This window comes from Aulonocara sp. 'chitande type north' Nkhata Bay, linkage group LG14 (genome assembly GCF_057382095.1).
Source record: "Aulonocara sp. 'chitande type north' Nkhata Bay isolate Kocher_YH1m ecotype deep benthic linkage group LG14, A_spYH_male_GT1.1, whole genome shotgun sequence".
Lineage (NCBI taxonomy): Eukaryota > Metazoa > Chordata > Actinopteri > Cichliformes > Cichlidae > Aulonocara > Aulonocara sp. 'chitande type north' Nkhata Bay.
The window spans coordinates 25,693,159-25,717,542 of NC_141357.1; the positions used below are offsets into that span (position 1 = coordinate 25,693,159).

At 38.3% G+C, this 24,384-nt stretch overlaps 1 protein-coding gene and 1 pseudogene across 3 annotated transcripts in view; both read left to right on the top strand.

The window, feature by feature from the left end:
* The first annotated feature begins 440 nt into the window (after positions 1-440).
* The window catches only part of LOC147314683 (neprilysin-like), a 36,708-nt gene continuing 12,764 nt past the window's right edge, over positions 441-24,384 (top strand). Inside the window, exons 1-9 of one of the 3 annotated variants that reach the window (XM_086261793.1) lie at positions 441-862; positions 3,907-4,083; positions 5,368-5,403; positions 7,330-7,491; positions 21,841-21,921; positions 22,346-22,441; positions 22,545-22,663; positions 22,811-22,879; positions 23,336-23,470. In XM_086261793.1, the coding sequence (XP_086117919.1) occupies positions 820-862; positions 3,907-4,083; positions 5,368-5,403; positions 7,330-7,491; positions 21,841-21,921; positions 22,346-22,441; positions 22,545-22,663; positions 22,811-22,879; positions 23,336-23,470 (918 nt within the window). In that variant the 5' untranslated portion in view covers positions 441-819. Of the gene's footprint in view, positions 863-1,117; positions 1,275-2,932; positions 3,329-3,906; positions 4,084-5,367; positions 5,404-7,329; positions 7,492-21,840; positions 21,922-22,345; positions 22,442-22,544; positions 22,664-22,810; positions 22,880-23,335; positions 23,471-24,384 lie in introns of those variants that run through there. The other 2 variants (XM_086261795.1, XM_086261794.1) reach the window with 2 other exon arrangements.
* Positions 16,671-18,113, top strand: LOC147314684 (uncharacterized; annotated as a pseudogene).

The following is a 24,384-nucleotide window of genomic DNA, read 5'->3' on the forward strand; positions in this document are numbered from 1 at the left end:
GACTGTCTAGGCCTCCAGGGACAAAAAAAAGAAACGAAAAGAAAAGAAAGGAAGACTAATCCACGTGTCCCTATTGCCTACATGTCGATTGCACTATTACAAATCATTTTTTCTTGCATATGTAAATCAATGCAGGCAATATTTCCATTAAAAGCTGCTTGTCCTTATTAATTCAAATTATGCATTTTAGACCCATTAAGCATAGTGTAGCTTAAAAACAGAGAATTTGCTGTACAGTTTGCCATTATTGCTCAGGCTTAAAAGCTACTAAAAGCTGTATAAGTAGGCTATACGAAATAAGGTACACATCAGTCCATGGCACTGTTCATCTGAATTTGCGCCTTGGGGCTATTTAGGCACCACTAGTAGCAAGTGCAGCTGACAGGGTCACTTCTAAACGTCGCCCTAGCGGAGGAGGCAACGACTCTATGGACGGCTAACTTCAGAGGGCTACTTCACTGCTTTACTGTATGTCACGGGCTGTATAAATATGGGGTCTCCCCTGTGTGGATCACACAGTTGCGCAAGACTCTGATGGATCATTTTCAATTCAGCGATCCTCTCTGGGTAGATGTGGTATAGTACAGTAGGTAGTTGTAGAGAAGGGTCTGTGCGTGAGTGTGTTCGTTTGTGTGTTCTTGTACTCCTAGAATATACAGCCAGAGGAAAGAGAAGAGGGAGAAGAAGGAGAAGAAGAGAGGCGGGATCGGTTTGTGTCTTGTTGAAATCCCGGGTGAAGCAAATAGATCGTCTGGAATAGATCGATCAGCAGTTCGCGTTCCCTCCGTGGATTTGATGGATGTTTGATCAGTGGATGTGATGCCCATATATATCATCGACCGTAAATTTCCCGACATATCTGGTAAGTCGCTCACGCAAACCAAGCGCTCTTGTAAAGCTGTGCCATCTGTGTGCGTCGGCGCCTCTATGTGTGTGTGTGTGTGAGCGTATGTGTGAGTGTGCGCGCGTGTGTGCGCGCGCATCGGTTTTGCTTGTGCGCCCGTGCTGCTTCAGTGACACGGGGCAGCGTGCACCAGTTGATCATGCCACCCCCCTCGGAGTTTCTGACGTGCAACAGGAGATGAGGAGCTGGCACGCATTTCTCGGTTGCGAAGCACGGTGTGTGCGCTGAGGCTTATATTTTTCCCCACCATAGTTTAAAACTTAGATGCATTTGGTGCGTCAAGAAAACACTGTTCCAGCTGGGTATCCTCTAACCTCTCTGTGATACTAGTGCACTGTATTCCAGCTGTGTGCGGACTGGTGGTGTTGCTGTAAGTTTGGTGTTATATCCCTTTAAAAGTTATTTTTACTGTTGCATTCATACTGCTTTTGCAAAAACCATTTGGACAGCAATTTAAGAGGTGGACTTCATTTCATCTAGATCACAGCACTTTTGCGCACAGGGACTCTTCACTCAAAGATGATTTTAGTCTTCAGTGTGCAGCTATAGGCCCCGCGCTAAAAATCATATCTCAGAGAAGGTGTTATTTTCAGTTAAAGTAGGCCACATTCCTCCATGTATTCAAACCCATTTAGACTCTGGACATATTAAATGCTCACATGTATGTAAGTTGTAAAAAAAAAAGTGACTTTGCAAATAGTGTTGTGTCGATTGTGTATGTGTGCGTGTGCGTATGGGCACATGGGTGTTTTCAGGTGTCTCAGTGAATGATGGGTTTAATTTTGAAGGGGTTTGTGTGGTCTCACAAGATTTGGGCTGTTTATGTTTTAGATATATCAAGAAAGGCAGACAGAGTGGGAAAAAAATGAGTTTTGATTTTTGTGGCTCCTTTCATAAACTATTATCTTAAAATACAGACACAGCAGTGCATACTTTTCAAATACACTCAGAGCCACAGCATTAGAAAAAAAAATATTGACTGCATCCTGTAACTGGAGTAGCAACATTTAACATGGATTAGGTGTTCTCTGTCACACACACTGACAGAGTAAACCTCTTTAATAAAAGCATCACTGTCACTGCTAACAGGTCCCCTTAACCTAACCAGATCCAATGTTAATGAGTAAATGAGAATAACCTTACTTTATATTTGTAGCCCCAGAAACACAGCAGTAAGCGTAATGACAAATAGAACACGAGTGGGACAGTATTAGTGCTCCTATAGGACTCCGCTAAACGTGCCTGGATACACTTTTAGGGAGTCACTCAGGACCTCTCAGTGTCCTGCTCAGTTTTTCTTGCACCTTTTCTTCCTCTTGCTCTCAACTCTTTTTGCACATTCCTTCACTGCGTCTTTATGTTCAGTTTCCCTTTTAATATATTTTGCAGACATTCGACTTCTTGGCATGCAAAGTGTCAAGAAGCGTGGCTGAATATAATATACAACCTCTACAATGCTGACATGCACACATGGTTTTATTAGAGCTGTGGGACTGCTGTCACAGTGATGTGTGTGTTCGCAGACAAAGTTTCTGCCCCCTCCTGCAGTCTGAGAGGGGTTGACAGGAAGTTGCGACTAACATATCAACTTGTGTCATCGTACTGTCTCATCTCCTTTTTTTTATCTTTTCAATCACTTGTTTCCCCTCCATATTTTCCCTTGCCTTTATTACAGTTGTAGAAACAAATCCAGTTGTCAATTCCCTGTAGTAAATCTTGGTGATGTCTTACATGCTTTGGTTTCGGTGTAGAGTTGGGAAAGCACCCTGCCTGTGGGGATCTGTGCTTGGTGTGTGTAATAGTGGCTTATCATGCTAGATAACAGCCATAACCTCAGAGGTTTACTTTACCTCGGGTTATTGTTTAGTCATGAAGTGGATTGATAGGTGAATTTACATCCAGCAAGACTGTGGTTACGTTTGATAAATGTGGATTGGGGGTGTGTGGGAGTACAGGACATGATGTGTGTCTGTAGTTGTCTGTTCGTTCAAAGAAAGTTAGGAGACTTTGTCCTTTGGTCACGCAGCGCTCTCATCTCAGCCTGCATGTGGCAAGACTCACCCATCTGCATAGACACCTCATGACACTATAGCTTGTAGTGTGTATGAGAGCATGGCTGTGGATGAGTGTTTGTGTGCAGTCACTGAATGAGTGCATGTCTGTGCAGCGTTGTTAAAGGATTAAGGATTAATTGCCTTCAGAGATAGACTTAACTACTTGTTTCATGAACTTTGTAAAGTTCTCACTTGGCCCCGGAGAGGAAAACAACACTGCATAGAGAAGAGCAGAGGAAAGTTTCTGCTTGTTTTCTGTTCTTCAGAAGTGTGTGCTTCCTTCTCTGTTTTTGCGTTTTGTTCTTTTGTTTTTGTTTTTGTTTTCTTTTGCTTTCCTTTTTTTTGTTGTTGGGAGCGTACAGTCACCAGGGTAAGAACTTCCATTATTTTCACCTTTCACTCCAAGAAAAAAAAAGTTTTTACGGTTTCTTTTTTCCCCCTCATTTGTTTTCCTAACATTGCCGTGTCTTTTATCTCCTTTTAACTTTCTCTTTCTTTTTTCTGCATGTGCCTAAGAAAGCAACAAAAAGATTCAACTAATACCTTTCATGTTAGAAAAGTACATGGTCCAAAAAAACAGAGAAAAAAAAATTCCCAAACTTTAAGGTTCTCAAAGACTGGGATTTTTAGTTCTACTTATATTTTTGGCTCACTGCTATTATCTGAACCCATTCATTTTGTTATATTTAGATTGAATTATTATTTTTATATTAAATTATTGAATCATTTCTAATAAATTAAAGCAACATTTGCCACAAAACTGCAAAAATGTCCCAATGTGCCAACATTAAGTTACTTATTTTGTGCAACCAGTATACACAAACTACAAACGTCAGCATATATGCATTTTAAAGTTTTTGCTTACTAAATCAGAATTTGTTGCTCATTAGAATAGCTGCTGATTAGTTTGCTCTCAGCTGACTAATCATTTCAGTCAAAACTCCGTAGGTGAGTTGATACAGGCGGCAGTTGAAGAAGGAGTGCCAAGAATGACAGAGACCAACACCCCCAAGTCGGCTAAGAAGCTCCGATGGACCTCCCTGGAGATCGGCCTCATTACTATTGTCTCCCTGCTCTTCATTGTCATCATTGCCCTCATCATCCTCTTTGCCACACAGAAGACGGGTGAGTGATCTAACAACAGAAGACTGATAAAGATAAATAAGAAATATCGAAAACCTTGAGTAGCTCAAAGGACAAACATTTTGGGGTTTTTTGTCAGGCTCATGCTGATGAAGGTTTTCTGCACCTAACAAAATCCTTATCAATACAAATGCATCAAGTAATTAAAAATACTTTTGACAGTCACCGAGTGTTACCAAGCATTTTTTTCTCATCTTAACCAAACTTTTCCAAACTTTTCAAGATTGCCTTTAAACTGTGTACATGGAAGGACAATTGCTTTCAACTGAGTTCATGGTTAATGGTGAGCACAAAGAAGCCTGCTGAAGAGCAGCACTTTGTTCAGGTGATAGATGACACTTGAGCTGTGTACTTTAAAAACACAGTGCAGAAGTGCAGTCACTGAGACAGAATGAAGAAAACACTCTTAAAGGTCCTTTTTTTAAAAGTTTCCATTGTGTTTTTTGGCACCTTTGTACACCCATTGTACGAAATCTGACCTCAGATGAGAATATATGTAAATATATTTTGATGTTTATTTCAAATCAGGAGAAATTATGATAAAAGGACACTGAGAAAGCCTTTCTTTGCCAGTGGAAGCCAAATAAGTTTGTTTCATTTGTCAGTTTTTTAACATATACATGAATTTTCGTGCTTTTTTATGTTCTTTATGATTTATTAAACTGTCACTTGCACATGACAGAAGGCTCATTTTACATAATATTAGGAGTTTCACTTATATCACTGCAGATCCAGGGTTAATGGAATGTGGCACAAGCTATGTAGGAATAAATTAATAGTGATAATAGGAAGCTTATTTATAGATGTACAGATTAAATAATAATAAAAGGAATGTGAAAATTTGCAGGTTTAGAAAACAATCATCTAACAGAAAGAGGAATCAAATTAAGTTTGAGGCTTTTATAGCATTTTGCTTCATAAATGTGTAAACTACCAAGTCATGAAGATTAAAGTTCAACACCTTGTTTGTGCCCGTTCATGCACATAGCTGTGCGCACATCATGTGCAATTCCACATAACTCATGAAGCATTCTGTTCAAGGTCGTACAGTACTTTGTTTCTTGTGTCAGACTGAATTTCATTAACACTTTACCATCTAAATGATTCCTGATAGTGAGAGTTACACACGTTATTTGCAAGAAGAAGAACAAATAAACAAAGGAACTGAGTGAAAATGGAAGTGGAGTAAGAGGAATAGGATATGACATCATGACTGATAGCTGCAAAAATCCCACTGAGTAATGATTTGTTTTGCATTTTCTGTAGATGAAATCTGCACCACAGCGGACTGCACACAGTCAGGTAAGCAGTGTTTGTTTGTGCATTCTCTTTAATGGCTCGTTCCGCAGGCTTTGATTCTTCTCAAGGGAAGACGGAGAAGATAGGAAAACTGAGTTTGCCTCATGAAGCCCAGGGATTTCAGATACATTCTTGGAGAAATTGTCACTTCAGATTCTCATAGGAAACAGAAGCTGAGAAACTGGTAATTCGTTAAGCGGGTATATAGATGAAGCGAAACAGTCCAAAGCTGAAACTTCTTTTTCTCAGCATATTAAGATTTTGTTATGGAGTTCATTATTTCAACTGCAAATATTCTTTGACCACGTCTCCAGCAATAAGCAATCTTGTATAACGTTCATGAATATCACACAAAGCTGTTGTCACACAACCAATTTTTCTTATCTTTCTCTCTCTCCTCTTTTTTTATCATGATTCCTGTCAGTGAACATGACATTTTTACTAAAATTGTAAGAGTAGCTCCCAACAACTCTGTTGTTATCCTTAAAAAAAAGAACCCCTGCCTCTCTCTTCATCTATACTAACATAAAACATTATTACTTTATTTTTTCACATTGTTAAAAACATCTCATAGGAGAGAAAAATACATGAAATACAAGTTTAACTGGTTAAAACTCTACCTCCCGTTTCTAGCAACAGATGCTGATTCATTTCTGATGCATTTTTGGGGAGCTGGTGTCCCAGTTCAGTCAAATTTGACAGACAGCCTTGTCACAGGAGATCTCTGAGCTGCCTTGTGGAATTTAATTGCAGTTTAAAAAAAGTATACATATCTCGAGTACCGGTGCTAAGCTGAACTCAATCACTGTCATTATACCGCTTTTTTTCCTTTTGCATTGCTGCAAATGTTACATTTATACCAGAGAATTGTATTTTTGTATCTTCTTTTGTTGAATATTATGCTACTGCAACAGCAAGCATTTCAGGCTTTAGGGAGATCATGATTGCAAATGCTCTTTTCTTTTTACAGGTTATTCAGTGACCTACAGAAAGAGCCCTAACAATTCCTACCTTCGTTCTGCTTAGTCAATGTTCTCTGTGAAGTTTCAGCATTTCAGTGTTTTGAAGTATTTTTCACTGTCTTGCTGAATCGTATGTGAAAAGATGCCGTCAACCATTTATAATGCCTGAGACAGCTCATATCTTTAGCTTTATATAACAACTGAAAACATGGAAAGATTTTCACAGATCACTTATCAATGTGTTATATCACATTATTTCAAGCCATATAAAAATGGAAATGCTGGCTACCATGTTAACTGGAACTTCAAGTTGCCATCTGCCATTATCCACCTAAATTGCAGTGATTAAGAATGGACATGTGTGTTCAAGGAGAATATCAGTTCAGCTGACAGTCATTTATGAAACAAAATTTGATCTGTGTTAGTCTCTGACCTATTTTTCTGCTTGTTATCCATCTATTTGTGCCATCTATGACTGGGAGAAGGGCAGGTTGATCTGCTTTTGGGGAAACCCAATAAAATTAGTTTCAACTTTTTGGTTATTTAACTTCACACACATTTACGGGATTTCATTTACTGTATATTTTCTGTTTTCAGCCTAATATTTATTCTTTGAATGCATTTATTTTTATTAAATCTAAGTTAACAATGGTTTTAATTATTAAACAAAAATGTGTTCACATCAGTAATACTCAAATAAGTCCTTTTAGTGTAGCCTGCAGCTTGTTAGCTTTTTGCTGTCAATACATTTGTCCAAATATAGTGCAATGGTAGGTTTCACTGACTTGCACTTGTTGAAAAAACTATACAGCACTATACACAATTTTGAATACAAATTATAGGTTGCATATACACTGTCATATATTTGTTGGTTATTTTTTACTGAAACTGTATATCCTTAAACAATGGCTTGCTTATTTCTGTATTCCTTCATTTCATGGAGTTTGTTTCCTCTCTGTCCATGCAGCGTCTCGTCTCATTGAGAACATGGACGCTAACGTGGACCCCTGTGACAACTTCTACCAGTATGCCTGTGGAGGGTGGCTTAAAAAGAACATCATCCCTGAAACCACCTCTAGATACAGCACCTTTGACATCTTACGAGATGAACTGGAGGTCATCCTCAAAGGTCAGACACCTACACACACCCACGCAAGCAGATGCACGCACAGAAAGACAAGCAGGCAATCAGACCAAAGTGTTTATACAAATCCAATTCGGAAAAAGTTGGGACGCTGTGTAAAACAAAAATAAAAACAGAATGCAATGATTTACCAATGTCATAAAGTTGTATTTATTTCACAATTGAACACAGAAAACATATCAAATGTTTAAACTGAGAAAAATCTGAAGAAATCTCTGGAAATCATTGAAAAGGCTTATGATCACTTCCAGAAACCACTGTCTGTGAACACAGTTCCCCATTCCATCCACTAATGCTGGCTAAAGCTCTGTCGTACAAATGTGAAGCCGTGTGTCCATGATGCAGAAATGCCAACATCTTCTCTAGGCCAAAGCTCATTTAAAACAGATTGAGTCAAAGTTCTGTAGTCAGACAAATTGAAATTTGAGTTGTGTACTTTAAAAACACAGTGCAGAGGTGCACTGAGGCAGAATGAAGAAAACAGTGTGCAAAGGTCTCTGTTTTAGTTTTCCATTGTGTTGAAATTATTTCTGGAAAACATGGATGCTGTGGCCCCCTGACAAAAGGAGAGAGGGGCCGTCCAAGTTGTTGGATTTAAAAGTAGCCAACATTTGTCTTAAAATTAAGCAATTTCTCAATTGAAACATCTGATATTCTTTTATATTCTATTAAATAAAATTCTGTTTGTCTTTAGATTCTTTTGGAATTAGGGTTGTATCAAAGCTTTTAGCTTATGAAAACTTCTGAAGCACTCGCACAATACGTTCTTATTGGTCTACTTTTTGTAGGACTGAGGACAGCTTGACTTGGTTTCTCTAGTTTACATGTAAGGAGGACTGTCCATCAGGGATCGCAGCTCTATAGATATCATTGATGCCACGGGGGCTGGGAGTTTGTTGGCATTATCAATATGTGTGCATGTGTGTGAGCGTGAGCTGTTTTCTAAAGATCCCAACACATTATGATGAAAAAAGCACAATTTAAGCATTGCATGTGTGAGTGCGCCCAAGTGTATTGTAGGTTTTTAGTAGGCATTAGAGTATAGTGTCCTTGTTACAAAAAAGGCAGTTAAAGTGCAAATGTGTTTGCAGATTTGAGCATGTGTGTACATATGGGTCCATGCTTCATTTCAAGTTGTTTGCATGAAGGTTGGCAGAGCCCTTTGTTTCAGGGTGCTAAATATTTATGGGACACAAACTTTCCATGGAAAATGAAAACTCTTCATCTGCCATAAATTTAGAAATGTATATATCAGTACCTTTCTCTGTAATAAAAACAGTGTGGAGTGGCTGCAGGAGAAACAGAGTGATTAGAGAGGATGAGAAAGATTCATCCTTATTGGGAAAGGAAAAATGGGGTTTAAAGTGCAGCTTGTCTTGTGGACTTTGCAGCATCCTTGAGTAATCCATTTGTCCAGTCTTGATGGATAAACACACTGTTTAGTGCATTGGGACAGTATCGTCTTTCTTTTGCTTTCTACCCTGATATTTTCAGTTGGTGAGATTTGTTTCAAAACATAAAAATGATTGTGGATGTGAATGAAGTAATTTTTGCATTTAATCCAAAATGAAGTATATATTGTCTGCCGTCTGTTACAATGATTTATCATGCTATGCTATTTTTAAAGTGAAAAGCTTTTCTTTTCTAAAACTTTTTTGTTTTGGAAAACAAATTCTTTAATTTTGTTACTTTTTCTTTACTTCTTGATCAACACCTTTTTACCAATCAATAGAACATTCATTAGGGTTTAGAGATTGCCTTGTAACATAATGATCATTTATTTATATACCTTTGTTCAGAGGGTCCTTTTAGTGGTAGAATTGCATCATTATTTCTTCTGTGTAGTGTAATTATAAAAGTGTATTGCTGAAATTCTGCCTCTTACGCCTTCACAGTGATTTTCTTGAACACGAGATTCTCAGAGGTACTGCAGGGATTTTAAATTAGACTTCTAACAAACAGCTTAGGGATGGTATAAAAAGCAGTGCACATTAACTTATTCGGACTGCACAACTCACAGCCATTCATTTCTGCTTTATTCTGTCTTCTCAATGACAGTATAAGCACTCATAAAAATCACACAAAGGGGGCAAGAAGGAAACATTTCTCAACAAAGACTCATTTGACCATTTGAAAATGCTATTGTATGTGCCGTTATGCACATTGCATGGCTCCGTGTGGGTTTGCGGCATGACTTTACACATACAAAATATGCTTACTCTTGTATTGTTGCTGAGACCTGGCTGATTTATCAGGTCTTGCACTAATATCTGCTGCATTACTATAAAAGGAGAAAGGAAGAAAGCAAGTTTTGGCAGAAACACTGGGCAAAGTGCAGTGGTTGATGTTTTACAATCATTGACTTAATTGCTCTAAATGCTGTGCTTACCACAGAGAGACATGAGGTTCCAGTCATTCATCAGATTAAATACCCAACAGCAGTCAGTGTTGCGCTCATTCCTTCAGCTTGTCACAGTAGGAACGTCTCAGACTGCACTGTATGCACACATGTTCAGGTTTACTTTCTGTTTGCTTCTCTGTGTAAGTCCTTTTTTTTTTCATTTAAAAAAACAAAATAAAAACACAACGCCTTGGATCTGAAGTGCACATTCTATTGTTTTGAAGACTTATAGCCATAAAACCTTTGCCCCTAAAACGTTTCTATTGACTAAATATGTAAGAAGGCAAATTTACTGTAAGTGTGAGACCTAAGAGTTGTGACCTCTGCTCTGAGGTCTCAAATATAAGACCTCTGATCTTAGGCCTGGCTGCCGATGCTTACTTGGATACTACCGCCTACTGATGAGCACATCCTTTTCCTGTCAACAGCTGCAGGGGCCTGAAAACACCTGGATACCACAGAGCTCTAGGCTCTCTGACATGCAATAAAAATGACTCCATCTATGTGTATGTGTGTGAATAGCTGTGTAGATTTGTGGCTGCTTGTAAATGCCTTGGATTGTTCTCAGATGCTGTAAAATGCTGTAATGATCCGTAATGAGGATCTGCACCCTGAATGTGACCACAGCTGTGTGTACGTAGGTGCACGAGGCTGGTAGAATTTTGTTTTTCAGTTCCCCCTCCTCAGGTGTGGCATGCTGTGCAATAATTTAACTAATTGACCGTGACTCTTTTAATTACTAACTAGTGTGTTTCAGGAAGGAACAAACTAGTTAGGAAGGAACAAAGGCAGATATATGTGTGTGTGTGTGTGTGTGTGTGTTTGTTTGTTAAAGTGCAAAGTGTGTGTCTGTGTCTGTGTGTACATTTATCTGTGCATTATCTGTATATGAGCACACTGCTGCTCTCTTGTTTTGTACACATATTTTGTACATATTTTGTACACATATTTGTAAAATATGTGTACACACACACACACACACACACACACACACACACACGCGCGTAGAAAAATATTTAGTATACACATCCAGAAATGCATATACTATTATATATTGTACATATATTTATTAGTTTCAGATGTAGCCATTCTTGTATTTTGCTTGTTTACATTATTGTATTTTGCACAACTCTGTTGCTTGTGAAGCTCGCACACAAGAATTTCACTCACATGTGCTGTACCAATGTACCTGCACATGTGATGTGACAATAAAAGTGATTTGATTTGATTTGATTTGATTTGATTTGATTGTGTGAGGTGCTTCTTGTATAGGTCTAAATCTGACTATTGAGAGCAAAATCCAACCAGGGCAGCGCCTGCAGATTACGTTTCTTGTGGAATTCGGCATAATCAAGAGCTTCAAAACAAACCTGTGTGGTAGCTGTGGCATCAACACTGTGTCCAGATATGAGATTTTCTTTCTGCATGATGCTAACAACTTATGACAAACTGAAGAGACTGTCTGTCTGTGACAACAATAACTGAAATACGGCTTTACTGTAAGACAAACAGTACTGACCACAGTAGGACTTGCTCATGATAAATAGCTTGCTCACATGACCTCCTCATATCAAAATTCCAGCAAGAATCGTTGCAAAACACCACAGAAACTCGACTCCTCATAAACACATCAAATAAATATAGCTGACCTGAGGTGTGTGGCCAAGAAAAATAATATGAATATTAATGCAGTAATTCTTCTCCAACAAAAACATATTGAACTAAAATCCTGAAGTGAATATGTTTTTGCCAGAAAAAATGCTTATGAATAAAAGGAAATAGTTTAGACCTCCACTAAGGTAATAACCTCCCCTGCTAGCTGTCCTAAAGCCAAATGTCTGAGTTTCCTGTGTAAATAACACTAAGAGTAATAAAGTGGCATTTTGACTAACAAGAACTGACAGAACGAGTGTATAGTATATACAAAGTTTTGATTTTGCTTTTTTTGGGGGGGAGGGGGGGACTAAATACTTACTACCTTTACTTGAAAACTGCAGTGTTGAGCTATATGGCTGTTTCAGCAACTGCTGGGATTATTTTAGTTTACACAATAGCAAAGTAGGCTGTGGCGCAGCCAAGCTCTAAGAAATTACTGTTTTTGTCACTGAATGGGGAACAAGACTACATGTAATAGCTCTATAACCACTAAGTATATGAAAGTTGCATGTAACTTATGGGTCTGAAACATGAAGCCAGTGCTGATGTGACAGCAGGAGGCTGCTACTTTGATTTCAGAAAGCAATCTAAGATCTAATTAAACATTAACCTGAGTAAACACTTTCCAGATCCGTTGAAGGTTTTAGTTCAATTTGTCTGCTTCTTATTGAACGCAAGATATTATTTATTTTTAAAACTATAATTAGAGTCAAAAAGGATGATAGAGAGGGGTGTGCCTTAGGTGGGCTTACCTGGTGACTGACAATTTGCCACAAGGCCCCCCTGTTCCTTTCTTGTGACCTCTATTTTCTAATAGCTAAGATGATGACAGCAAAAGCAGTCAATGCGGCAACCGTGGTTGGGAAGCGCATCTGTAACCAGAAGGTCGCCGGTTCGATTCCCAGGCTCTCTGTCCTGGTCGTTGTGTCCTTGGCAGTAGGCGGTAGACACTTTACCCTACCACCTACCGGTTATGGCCAGAGGGGCCGATGGTGCGATATGGCAGTCTCGCTTCTGTCAGTCTGCCCCAGGGCAGCTGTGGCTACAGCTGTAGCTTACCTCCACCAGTGTGTGAATGAATAGTGGCATTGTAAAGCGCTTTGGGTGCCTTGAAAAGCGCTATATAAATCCAATCCATTATTATTAATGCGAGGCCTCATAATGGGAGTTTTCTATCCAATGACTATATTGGCTATGTGCATCTTTTATGTACATTCTATTAACAAAACATCATTTGTATTAACTAATTAGTATTAATATTAATTGTAATTAATATTTAATTTAAACAAATGGAGATTTAAAGTGCAGTTGTTCAGCCTATTTTAGTTTAAACATAAGTAACAAAAAATAGTTTTTTTTCCAACCTAATTGCTTCAAACGTTTTATTTGTGGGGCAGCTGACCCTCAGAATAGCTCCTCTGCCCAAATATTTCCCAGCAATAGCACACAGAGAGCAAACAAAAACCTGACTAGCCAATTTCACTTAAACAAAAAATAAATAAAAACTCACTGGGCATATGGAGTAGAAATGTATTTTTTCAGAAAAAAAAGCAGAATGATTTCCTACCATCCTTTCGCCTAGACCACAGGGGGTTGAATCATAGGATGTTCTGATTTTGATACTCTTTTCAAGTCTGCCACTGATTGGCTAGAATTATGGCTCTAGACTACTCTGTGACATTTAGAAAAATATTATGGTTTTATGCAATTGCTTCTTTACAACATTAACCGATAGAAGCTTCTCCAGAATATTCTTGAGTACACGGTCTGATATAATATCTTTTACCTGAAAATGTACAGCATTAGCAAAGCCATGAAAAAAAAGACAAAGAAATTTTAATTAGGAAGTCATTTTCAGATATATCGCAAACAAACAGTCTTAGATAACACATTTCAATAAATTTTAGCTGAATGGGAACAGGAGACGGGGCTGCCTCAGAGAAGCTGAGATGTTAAAGCTATTGCATAAAATTTTTAAAGCTAATCTGTATTCCTTTGGTAAAGACGTTTCCTCGCAGTGGGTTTATTGTCCCTACAAATGTGTAAAGCAGGAAACTTAGAGTCTGAAAACACTTTTGACTCATTTCAGTCTTGACTTCATTTGCAATTTCTGCTCGTAATATACACTAAGTACATCCTTTATAGTCATGTATTGTAAGCAAATCCAGCTGCACTAAAAACACTGCAAGTGAAATGCCTTGTGGAATGAAAAACACTCAGGGATAAAATGGCAATGCAGAGGGTAGAAACTCTAAATTCGGATTCTGTATCATGCTGAGTGGTTTGGTTCAAATTGACGTGACGTCTCAAGCAAACATCAGGTGGCACAAAATCCATTCTCAAATAAATCCAAATACACACATAAGGGGTGATAGAAAGTGTGTCTGTTTGTTTGTTTGTGTGTGTGTGTGTGTGTGTGTGTGTGTGTGTGTGTGTGTGTGTGTGTGTGTGTGTGTGTGTGTAGAAAAGAGAGTGAAAGGGTAAGCCTTTGCTGTGGTTAAACATTAGCGCCAGGCAGTCAGTAATCCAATCACACACACATGATCTGTGCCCTTTTGCAGGAAGCGCCCTGTGAAGGGTCTCTATCTCAGGACATCATTACAATTAAATGAGCACATAAATAGTGCACACATGGTAATAAGAAAATGGGAGGATTCGAAATACGAACACGGTATAAAGAGTCTGAAGTGAAATGCAGTTATGCAAGAAGTGAAAACAAGTAGACCTATGAGGGAAAAAGGAAGGAAATTACTTAAAAAAGTAGCAAATGAACCAAAAAAAAAAAACCCACTCAAAACTACACACTGAGCATTTGGTGCAAAATTCTAGCCTGTGTTTGTATTTGGATAAATGATGTTCTCTGTGTTTCAGCATACCAATTTTGAAAGAAACTAATGGATACAACATCATTATGGTGGAATATAGGAGGATGAAGAATATACTTGTCCCTCACCTGATCTCAGTCCGATTGAGCTGCTGTACCATTTAATTAGGTGATAACAGCCTACTCAGAGGTGGGGGAGGCAGTATCTGAGCCACGTTAATTATATCTTCTATTTTCCGAGGCAGATCTATAGATAACAGTGCTGTGCTGTGATCCAAAAACACATATAAACATAAAATAAGCACAATAAAGAAACCTCTAAGTTGGTTTTATATGTCATTTTAAATCTAACTCTCTCATCAGTTGGGCTACTTGTAGGTCTGTGTATAGTAGTCAGGATTTCCTTTGAGGATGTCAATACTGCCACCCGGAGCTGCTGGTTCCTGCTATATTGTTGCCCACTCTTATAGATCTTCCTTTTAAAGAATGCTCCTCATGTTCTTAGTAGGCTTGAGGTCAGTGGATGGTGGCTGTCACAGCGTGATTGTTTTCCTTTTTATTCCAAGGGGTAAAGGATGTTTTGTGCAGCAGGAGATAGAGATACCATTTGAAAAGGTATCTCTTGGAATCATTTCATGTTTTGTGGAAATCTTTTTATGACTCTTCTTTAACACTAGAATGAACCAATTATAATTTGATGGTCACTGGTACAAACCACAGTAACCCATATGGCAAACAAACAAAAAAAGCTGTGTCCAAGGATTTCTGAATCCAACCTTTTCTCATCACATACTAATGTGTGTAATGAGTGGCTGGCTTTGCACATCTCTCACCCCCTTACTCACCCGTTATGAAAGCTTCAAAGGCACTCTTTTGCACCACATTTAAACCTAGTGGTGAGGTGTCATTTTCCTACATGCAGGATTACTGTTGTGAACCATGACCAGCTGTATTCATTGTCTAACGATAACACGTGAGTGACAGTGTAAGTCAAAAGCCCAATGGAAGTCAGATGCTGAAAATGAAATAATAACAATAATAAGAAAAGAAAAACCTCCGGCCATCCCTGAGTCACAGGAATATCAACCTTTGAAACAGAACTGTTATCTTTCTCTGCCACAGCTGCTGCCAAAACACTTTGTGTGTAAGGAATAGATGCCAGCAACATGTGACAGATCAGCAGTATTTGATGCACTGAGGTAATAATGGGTCACCAGAATCTGTAGAAAACAAATTTAATCCAAACTTAATTTGCAGAAACAAAGAGTGAAACTGCTCAAATATGTATTTTGCAGACCTACTGCTTATAAAGGGGAAAAAAATGATATTTCATATCAGATCTTGATAAATTAAATATTAAAGTTGATAATCTTTCCTAAAAAAAAATGAATTGTGTAATTTATGGAAACCCAGATCTTTAAACTGTAGAGAGCTGCATTGAAAATCCTTTTTTTTTTGAGCAGTTAAAAAAATCTAATTTGTTCTTATTGTTATCTTTTCATATCAACCCAACTCATAGTGACAGGATTGTTGTCCTTTTGGACTCAGGGGAAAGTTGGCTGTCAAGCGCCCGTGTAATTTAAACTCCATCCTCTTTCCTGTATTGATCCTGGTGTGTCACTGAGCTGTGCAGCATGATGGTGTATATCTGTTGATGCAATATTTATAAGATAACTTTATAATTGTCAGGAAGCTTTCAGGTCATGTTGAGCTATGTGACGGCTTGTCAAAGTCAAAAGGTTATCAAAGGTTATCTTTCTAACACATCCTACCTACTTAACCACCCACTGAAGAGTTTACTTTTGATAACACAGAAATTGCTCTCCTTGGATAATGTCAAAACAACCACGAAGAATAAAACAAAGAAAATATCATTTAAGCTTTTGAAATGTTGGTAGCATTTTTTGTCAGGGATATTTTGTATAGGGGAGAGTGAGGTAAGATGAGCCAGTGGGTAAGTTGAACCACCCCTTGTATCTAGGTAACTGTGTACATGTTTTGTCATGTGACCATAAATCCAGGAAGCACTCATCATTTCCATCCTGCTATATTAAAGAGGAGCACATTGGAGAAGGGGTAAGTCTGTATTACACAAAAAAATGTTTTTTGCTTGTCAAAGTAAAATTTCTGCATATCAGGTAAATTGACTGTAATATTAAAACAAATTTATCTGTGTCTAAGATGATATATTATACATGTTGGTGGGTTTCTAAAATATAATATCATCTGAAGAAGTTTTCTAAAGATTAGCCTAAATTGCTAAGCTAGCCCGTTTTTTTCAAAATGGTGGCTATGGGGCAAAGTGAGCCAAAGGCTATGGGGTAAATTGATCCAATGGTTCAACCTACCCCACCATAAGGCACTGAAATTTATTTAAGGCTCTGGCTTATTAAATAGTATTTTAGTTCAGTATACTGAACCCTTTTGTTGTATTTGTCATATGTTAACTATTATAGAAAAGATATCATGCCAAGGACCTACAGACGGAAGACCAGCTGGGGCTCAACACCCCTGGAGGAGATTGAAAGGGCAGCGAGTGAAGTCAAGGGAGGAAAGTCCATAAGATCAGTGGCTAAAGAAAGACAAATTGACAGGTCAACACTCAGGAGATATATTAAAAAGAGGGACACATAGGAGGTCAAATCGGTTGGCTATAGTGGAACAGCTTCAGCAAAGAGAGTCTTCTCTGAGGAGGTGGAGAAGGAGCTAGCAGAGCATATCAAGAAGCTTGCAGAGCAGTTCCAGATTTTTACCAGACCCTGTACATGCATGTGGTTCACGAAGTGACCCCAACCATGCTCGATATGTGTCTCCCACTGATATTCTACCCTTACCCAAAAGTCAGCAGCCCAGGAAACAAACAAATCGAAAGCGTGTGAAGACACGAATCCTGACTGATACACCTGAAAAGCAGGCAATTGAGAGAGAGAGCCCATGAAGAAAGGACAAATAAACTGAAAGGCAAAAAAGAAATAATCCACAAAAAGCAAGGAATGTGGAAGAGGAAACAAACCCAGACAAAAATGGCAGTGGAAAGCAGCTCTGAGGAGAGTGATGTTCCCATCCCATTTGAAGACACTTCTGAGTACACTTCTGACACGCTGAGTTCCAGCGATGAAAGAAGTGAACCAGATGTCTCAGACCTGGTAGTTGGTGACTTTGTCATCGTAAGATTTGCATCCAAATCCAGGAGCCACCATTACATTGGCCTGGTTGACAGCTTTGCAGACAACGAAGTGAGTGCCAGATTTCTCAGAAGAATCCGAGGGATCACTAGCAGTAAGAAACCCACGTTTGTGTTCAAGGAAAATGATGAGGCATCTTTCCCACGCAAGGATGTGCTGAAGAAGCTACCTCAACCTCAACAGGCTGGAGGAACTGCAAGGAGGGAGCAACAGTTCATATTCCCCTGCAACCTTGATCATTGGAATATTGAATAGTTCTTTTGAATAAATGGTTTTGAACTGGTGGTTTGTTTAGAAACCACCAGTTTCCAGGTTTGTTCTCACAGGTTTACAACTGTTAAAATGGTTTTTTTCACAATATGATCAGTTTTACATTTTAAAAACTACATGGTCAGTTTGCCCCAAGATGGCTCAGTTTACCCACTGACTAGGTTCAATTTACCCCTAATCTGGGGCAAGTTGAGCCAAAGGAGCATTTTTTTTTAATAGGTCATTATTTTGGGCAGCGTCATCAGACATAGATTCTGATCATTACATTTGAAAGGAGACATCCTGAAATAAAGGAATATGTTATCATTCTATTTCTGTGTCATTTTTTCTCACATCCAGGGCAACATGAGTAAAAAGTGGCTCATCTTACCTCACTCTCCCCTATCCTTCTTAGATCTTAGTCAAAATCTCTGCAGCAACACAGCACATGATTTATATATTATTTAATTTCTTATTTTTTATGAGTTTTGTGTTGTCAGAAAGAAAAAGCTAATTTTCAGACATCAGGGTGAGTGCAGCACGGGAAGTAAATTATGTCATCTACTAATTGGAAGGTTGGTGGCTCGGTCCTTGGCTACTCCCAGTCTGTGTGCCAAATATCCTCGAACAAGACACTAACCCCAGATTGCTCTCTATTGCATCCGTTGTAGCATGAATGTGCGTGAATGTTTCTTTCCAAGCTCTTGAGACTGTGTGTGAATGTTAGATAGAAAGCATTCACAAAAAAGTGAATGGGTGAATAAAGCGCGTTGAGTACAGGTAGAGTTGAAAGGTGCTCTATAAGAGCCAGTCTGTTTACCATTTACCATGCAGGTTATACATGCTTGTATTTGCCGAATATTTAGTCTGCTACACTAAAAGCCATGGGGAAAATGACCTTAAATCCTTTCTTTTAGACTCAAGAAAGGAGGATTGTACTAACCAGACAGTGTTTGCACAGCTTGTCTTTGTGGCTATCAACAAGCGGAAGTTTATGAATGCAGAGGAGACACACAGTCTGAAATACTAAGCTAGCTATACCAATGAATTCTTCCATTAAATCTTCAAAAAGCCATCCCTGAGGGACTAAATGTTTAAACATGCTACAATAATCTAAATGAATGACTTCAATCGTTCACTCTTGTTGTTTAGATGACTGGTTCTCTAGACAGCAGGCCAGTTCTGAGAAGCCACGAGTTCATGAACGGGCATTATCTCTGTAGTTCGGTCTGTAGCAATTTCTCTTTGGCTGTACCTTGGCCAAAAGTTTTTGTTAGTTATCTGTGTGCACAGCATTGAAAGAGCTAAATCTACTCTGTAGATACTACTATAGATGTTTTGTACTTCACTTGTCCAGTTTCCTCTATTGTTTTAAGGACACGCTGCAGACTGCGCTGGGATATGCCAGGTTTTCACCTAGCTCCTTGGGAATCACCTTGTTGGTGCAAACATGTTATTTTATGCCTAAGAAACAGTGTTATCCTTGGCATTTTACATAGGATTTAACTATAGAGTTAGGAACAAATGATGTGTTTGTACGACAGGCTAGTAACAAAATACCTAAAGACACCATTTAAAATGGGTTCTTTGCTAAGCTCTCTGTTCTGTGTAGACACAACACTGGTTCATCCCTTGAGTTAGGTGTTTTTTTTTTTTATGCATGAATCATACACAGTGTTAAGGGCTAAAAAACTAACAAACAATGGTTAGGTTAAAGGACTGGACTGAAAATAAGAGAAAAAGAAGCCCATGTCCCACGAAAAACTTTTAAAAAGCTTTGAAAAGTGTAGCTTAAAACCATTTAAAATAATTACAAGAAAGTCTGGGTCCTCAGAAGCAAAATATAAAGAAATGGGTGACACAAGACTTTTGCACAGCGCTGTAGTTGTAAGCACGTGCATTTGTACTGGTATTCACAACAAACAACTACTACTTGTAGCTGGGAAAGGTGTTAGTTGTAGACAGATATGAACCTGGGTTACAGTCTTTGAAAGGTCAGTGCACTAGCACATTAAATGCATTATCTTGTGCTGAAAATGTAAATGCACATATAGTCCTGATGAGATACATTTTCAAAATGTGAAATACATAAAGGCTGCTTCTTTCTCTTGAGTTGTCATAAACAATAGCAACAGCAATCATAAGTGCAGCTATTTACATACATTCCGTATGTAGACAAAGCATATCACAAGGCACTTAGACTTGAAAGACATTTACATCATGTATTATTCATGATACAGGCCATATAAAGCAACTATACAGTTGATGAACAGAAACAAAAAATCTAAAAGCTGGGGAAAAGTTGAGACTTTTTTCGATGGAGAAAAATAAAGAGCTTTTTTTTGTGATACCAGAATATCTTTAGTCTACATCATGTTGTGTTCCTACATTGTTACAATGTTTCCTATCACTTCAATGCACTCAATGCGCTCACCATCTCTCTAATTTTTTCTTCAAGGTTCCCTGAACCACCCCTAGAAATCCCAGCATACTAGTTGAACTGCAGTGAAACATTATGACGTGATAGTCATGCTCATGAATTTATCAGCGTAGTGCAGGGAGAGTTAAGTTCTTCATATTGTTGGTGCTGAATGACAAACCAGCAGCTGGACTTGAGCTGAAGTTTCAGATACCTCCTGTGTAGGTGTAAGGTTTTGTTATTTTGAAGCACCGAGGACACAGACTCTGTACCGGCATCACATAACAATAAACTTGCTTTAACCACAGCGGTTTGCAGCAAACACAAAAATTACTGACTGTGTGGGTGTTTGAACCTTGATGATGAGAAAATGTATTTAGGCACATCCTCGTGTTGCTCCTGCTCGTGTGCTGCTGCTGAAAAGTGACAGCAGTCCCTGTAGGAATAGTTACACTTTAAAGCTACAATATGCAACTTGGTGCCTTGAGGCGGCACAGGAAAAGAGTATTGGTCCCCATGCCCTCCCCCTCAGTTTAGCAAGTTTACACCCCAACACTTATCACTCATTTTGATTAGCTGTCTACCTAGAAATGCTATCTAGCCTGAGGCTGAGCTAACTGGCGTCCATATGCCCACAACAGGTGTTGAAGAGGCAATGAACGCAGGTAATAAAACAAGCGCTGGTGCTCACTCTTGTTTCCAAATGGCCCTTTACTGCCACACCTTCAGCTTTGTTGCACCTTGATTTCTTTCCACCTCTTTTCGTCTGCTCTGTGCCGTAACTCCCATGCCAAAAGGTATTTGTGACAAGCACAGAATAAAATATGCATTTATTTTTACATGATTTTGCATGATAACATTTATCATGCCCATTTAAAAGATGGGAGCTAGAACACTATTTATTTATCTGTTTACTCATTGATTTATTTATTCATTCAAAGTAAAACTGGTTGTTCACCTTATTCACATTTTGACAGTGTATTGATGTGTTAGCTTTGCTCTTGGGGCACCTGGTATATCAAAGGAAAATTCCAATACACACTATGTTGCTTGTGTTTTTATATAACATTTAAAATAAAAATGATCAAAGCTTTGTTTTTGTCTATTTTCTGCAAACCTAAACTATCTTCAGAAGACCATTTATTCTGTACTTGTTTATGACTCAAAAAAATGCACTTTCTGAATATTTTTTTCATAATAATTATTCAGGTTGTTTTTATTTAGAGAGAAATAAAACAATTAAATTGAAAAGAACAGCTGTGACATGTTTTTCTTCTTAGAATAATTACATTTCTTCTGTTTTGTCACCGGTTACTATCTACTGCAAAGGCTTTATATCATAATTTACTTAGTGTCGCCATTTTCTGACAAAAGGACCGAAAGCATCCCTTAATTAAAATAAATAAAATGCATACGCATGACAGCTGAATTCTTGAATTTTTGAATCCCCAGAGATAAGAAAAATAAAACCTCTATGTTGTACCTGAGGTTATATGCACCCAACTACTCCCTCTTTCCTTATTGTGCAGTGAGCAACTTTGCTTCTTCATCTTTGTCTGTGATTGTTTGCTTCATGCTTGCTCTGTTTCTTTATTTGAAGGTGTCCTTGAAAAAACAGTGGAGGGGGAAGCTGCTGCTCTCACCAAGGCTAAGACCCTTTACAAGTCCTGTACCAATGAGAGTGAGTCAGCAGGCAAAAGACATTAACACGCTATGCCTTTTTAGATCTTCTATTATCCTAATGTGAACAGTCATTTTGTAAATTGCTGTTGAAGGTTAAATGTTTCTTATTCAGTTTTTGTGTTGTCTATCAACAAAACTGTTATGAAAATATACATGAATCATCAATTAAAAAAAAAAAAAGAACTGCAGTATTTCAGCTTTACATGATTCAAATGAATGCTTTCTTCAGAAGTGATTTGCTTTGGAAGCCACATCAATAAACTCCTCTAAGGCCTCTGAATTGCCACAGGTTTAGTATGTACTTGATAAAAAGCAATACAGTGGTTGAATTTCTTTTTAATTGATTTTCACAATTTTATGGGTAGAAAATAAATGTATCTACACCGCAAAACCTATTTTCTTTGATTTTCGCTTCTAACTAGGTTTAATTGAGCTGAGAGGGGGGAGTCCTCTGCTTGACATGCTGCCTGACGTGTCTGAGTGGCCTATAGCTGTTGACAACTGGGAGACCAATTATGGTAGAGAACTTTGGTTCTTTTTCAAGTGTCATTGGGCATGATGTTATTGATGCCATTTCTTTCTTTTCACTTCTTTTTCACTTCTTTTTTCTTATTTCTTCAGGGAGAACATGGAGGTTGGAGGACGTTATTGCCAAGTTGAATGAGAAATATGGAACTCTGCTCTTGGTTAACTTTTTCGTCGGCACTGATGACAGGGATTCAACCTCGCATATCATTCATGTAGGTGTATGCCTGTGGCAAGGAAAAGAACTCACCTCCCTCTGTTCATATTCAAAAAGCCCTCATGTCCCTCTGTTCACTGAAGGTAATGACTAAGCCTTTATTTGGCTTTGATACTGAAAATAAATGTCTTCTTCTCCTTGCCAGTTTGACCAGCAAACAAGCCTTGGCCTGGTGTCCAGAGATTACTATGCATGCACTGGTCCTTATGCAGAGGTCAGTTTGCATGTTTACATGTATACAAATCCACACGCCAGTGCAGTGCAGTTAAAGCGTTTTAATCAATGAATAATGAAAGCAGTTCCAACTATTCACCTGAGCCCCTGGATTTCATGTCCCTCCGAATTTGTTCCAAAAAAACCACAAATGATAAGGCTATCAGCCGAAACATCCGTTCACATCAGTGCACAAATAAATTTTATTCCTACTCTTAGAAATGTAGTGAGTTTGTATGTGATGAACGAAAACACACATAATGCTGATAACTCTATCTCAATCCAAACCAGATGTGTGAGTGGAACAGACGTCCGTTGCTCTGGTTTCACTTTACAGCTTCCTATTTTGCCTTAATTGATATGCATGTTTGCTATAGACAGACTTTGTATCAGTCAAATCTTGATTTAGTCAGTGGTTACTGAAATCAGTGAGTTACAAGTTGTGTTTATTTTGCAGGCATGTCGGGCCTATGAGCAATTCATGATTGACCTGGCTAAGCTGATGCGCAAGGACCGAGGATTAGCGATCAATGAAACTCGCATTAGAGAGGAGGTGACACAAGTTATAGACTTGGAGAGAGACATTGCTAATGTAAGTATGGATTTGTGCTTTGCCGTTTTACAAGTAGAAATATGAATTCAAATACTTAAGAACCTCCTGTACTTTTCAAAATATGCTTATTATGGCTTTGAGAAACCATGGGAAAGAGATCTTGTTTTCAGTAATGCATACTGTAGTTCAAGCCTGCTCAGTTCCAAGTATTCATCCAGTTCCAAGTCTGATTATGATCAATAACTGAATGTAAAATAATTCCCGGTCCACTGCGAGAAGTGTGGTAGATATAAAATAGATATCGTCAAACTAAAACTGGCTAGTTGTCACTGGGCACTGTTGCTAGTGTAGACTTCCTGGTGGTTGAGAGCTGTCCATAATGAAACAGCTAGCAAGATTATGTGGCAAACTGAACTACACCACAATCAAAAATAAACCTCTTTCTCACATCTTACCCTTTTCCAATGATAAGCAACAGAAGACGTGTAGTTAAACACATATCATTTTATAAAATATGAAATACACCTTTTTTTCTGAGCTTCTTCATTCCCGTTCTCCTTGACCTATGTGCAGATAAGGGAGTGACATTTTCTTCTTGTTAGCTGAAAGAGAATATTTTTCAGGTAATGGAAAGAGAGACATTGGGATGTCACTGATTTAAAACTACTGTTAGTGATGCAAAGCAGGCTGGTATTAAGCTAAACTAATCTCAATTTTGAGGCTAGTGAATGAGGTGACAGCCATTGAGACTGAATAGTACAGTCAACTAAAATATTACAGAAGAAAGTTAACCATAACCTGGAATGGTAACTTGGAGTAAACTGTCAGTAATAAAGCAGTAAAATAGCAGATACCTTAATAAGCAAGTCAACATAATGAAAAACACTTGCACATTTTTGAGGAGATTCAGTGAGTTGCCTCCTTGTGAAATCCAAGATTTTCTGAATCATACC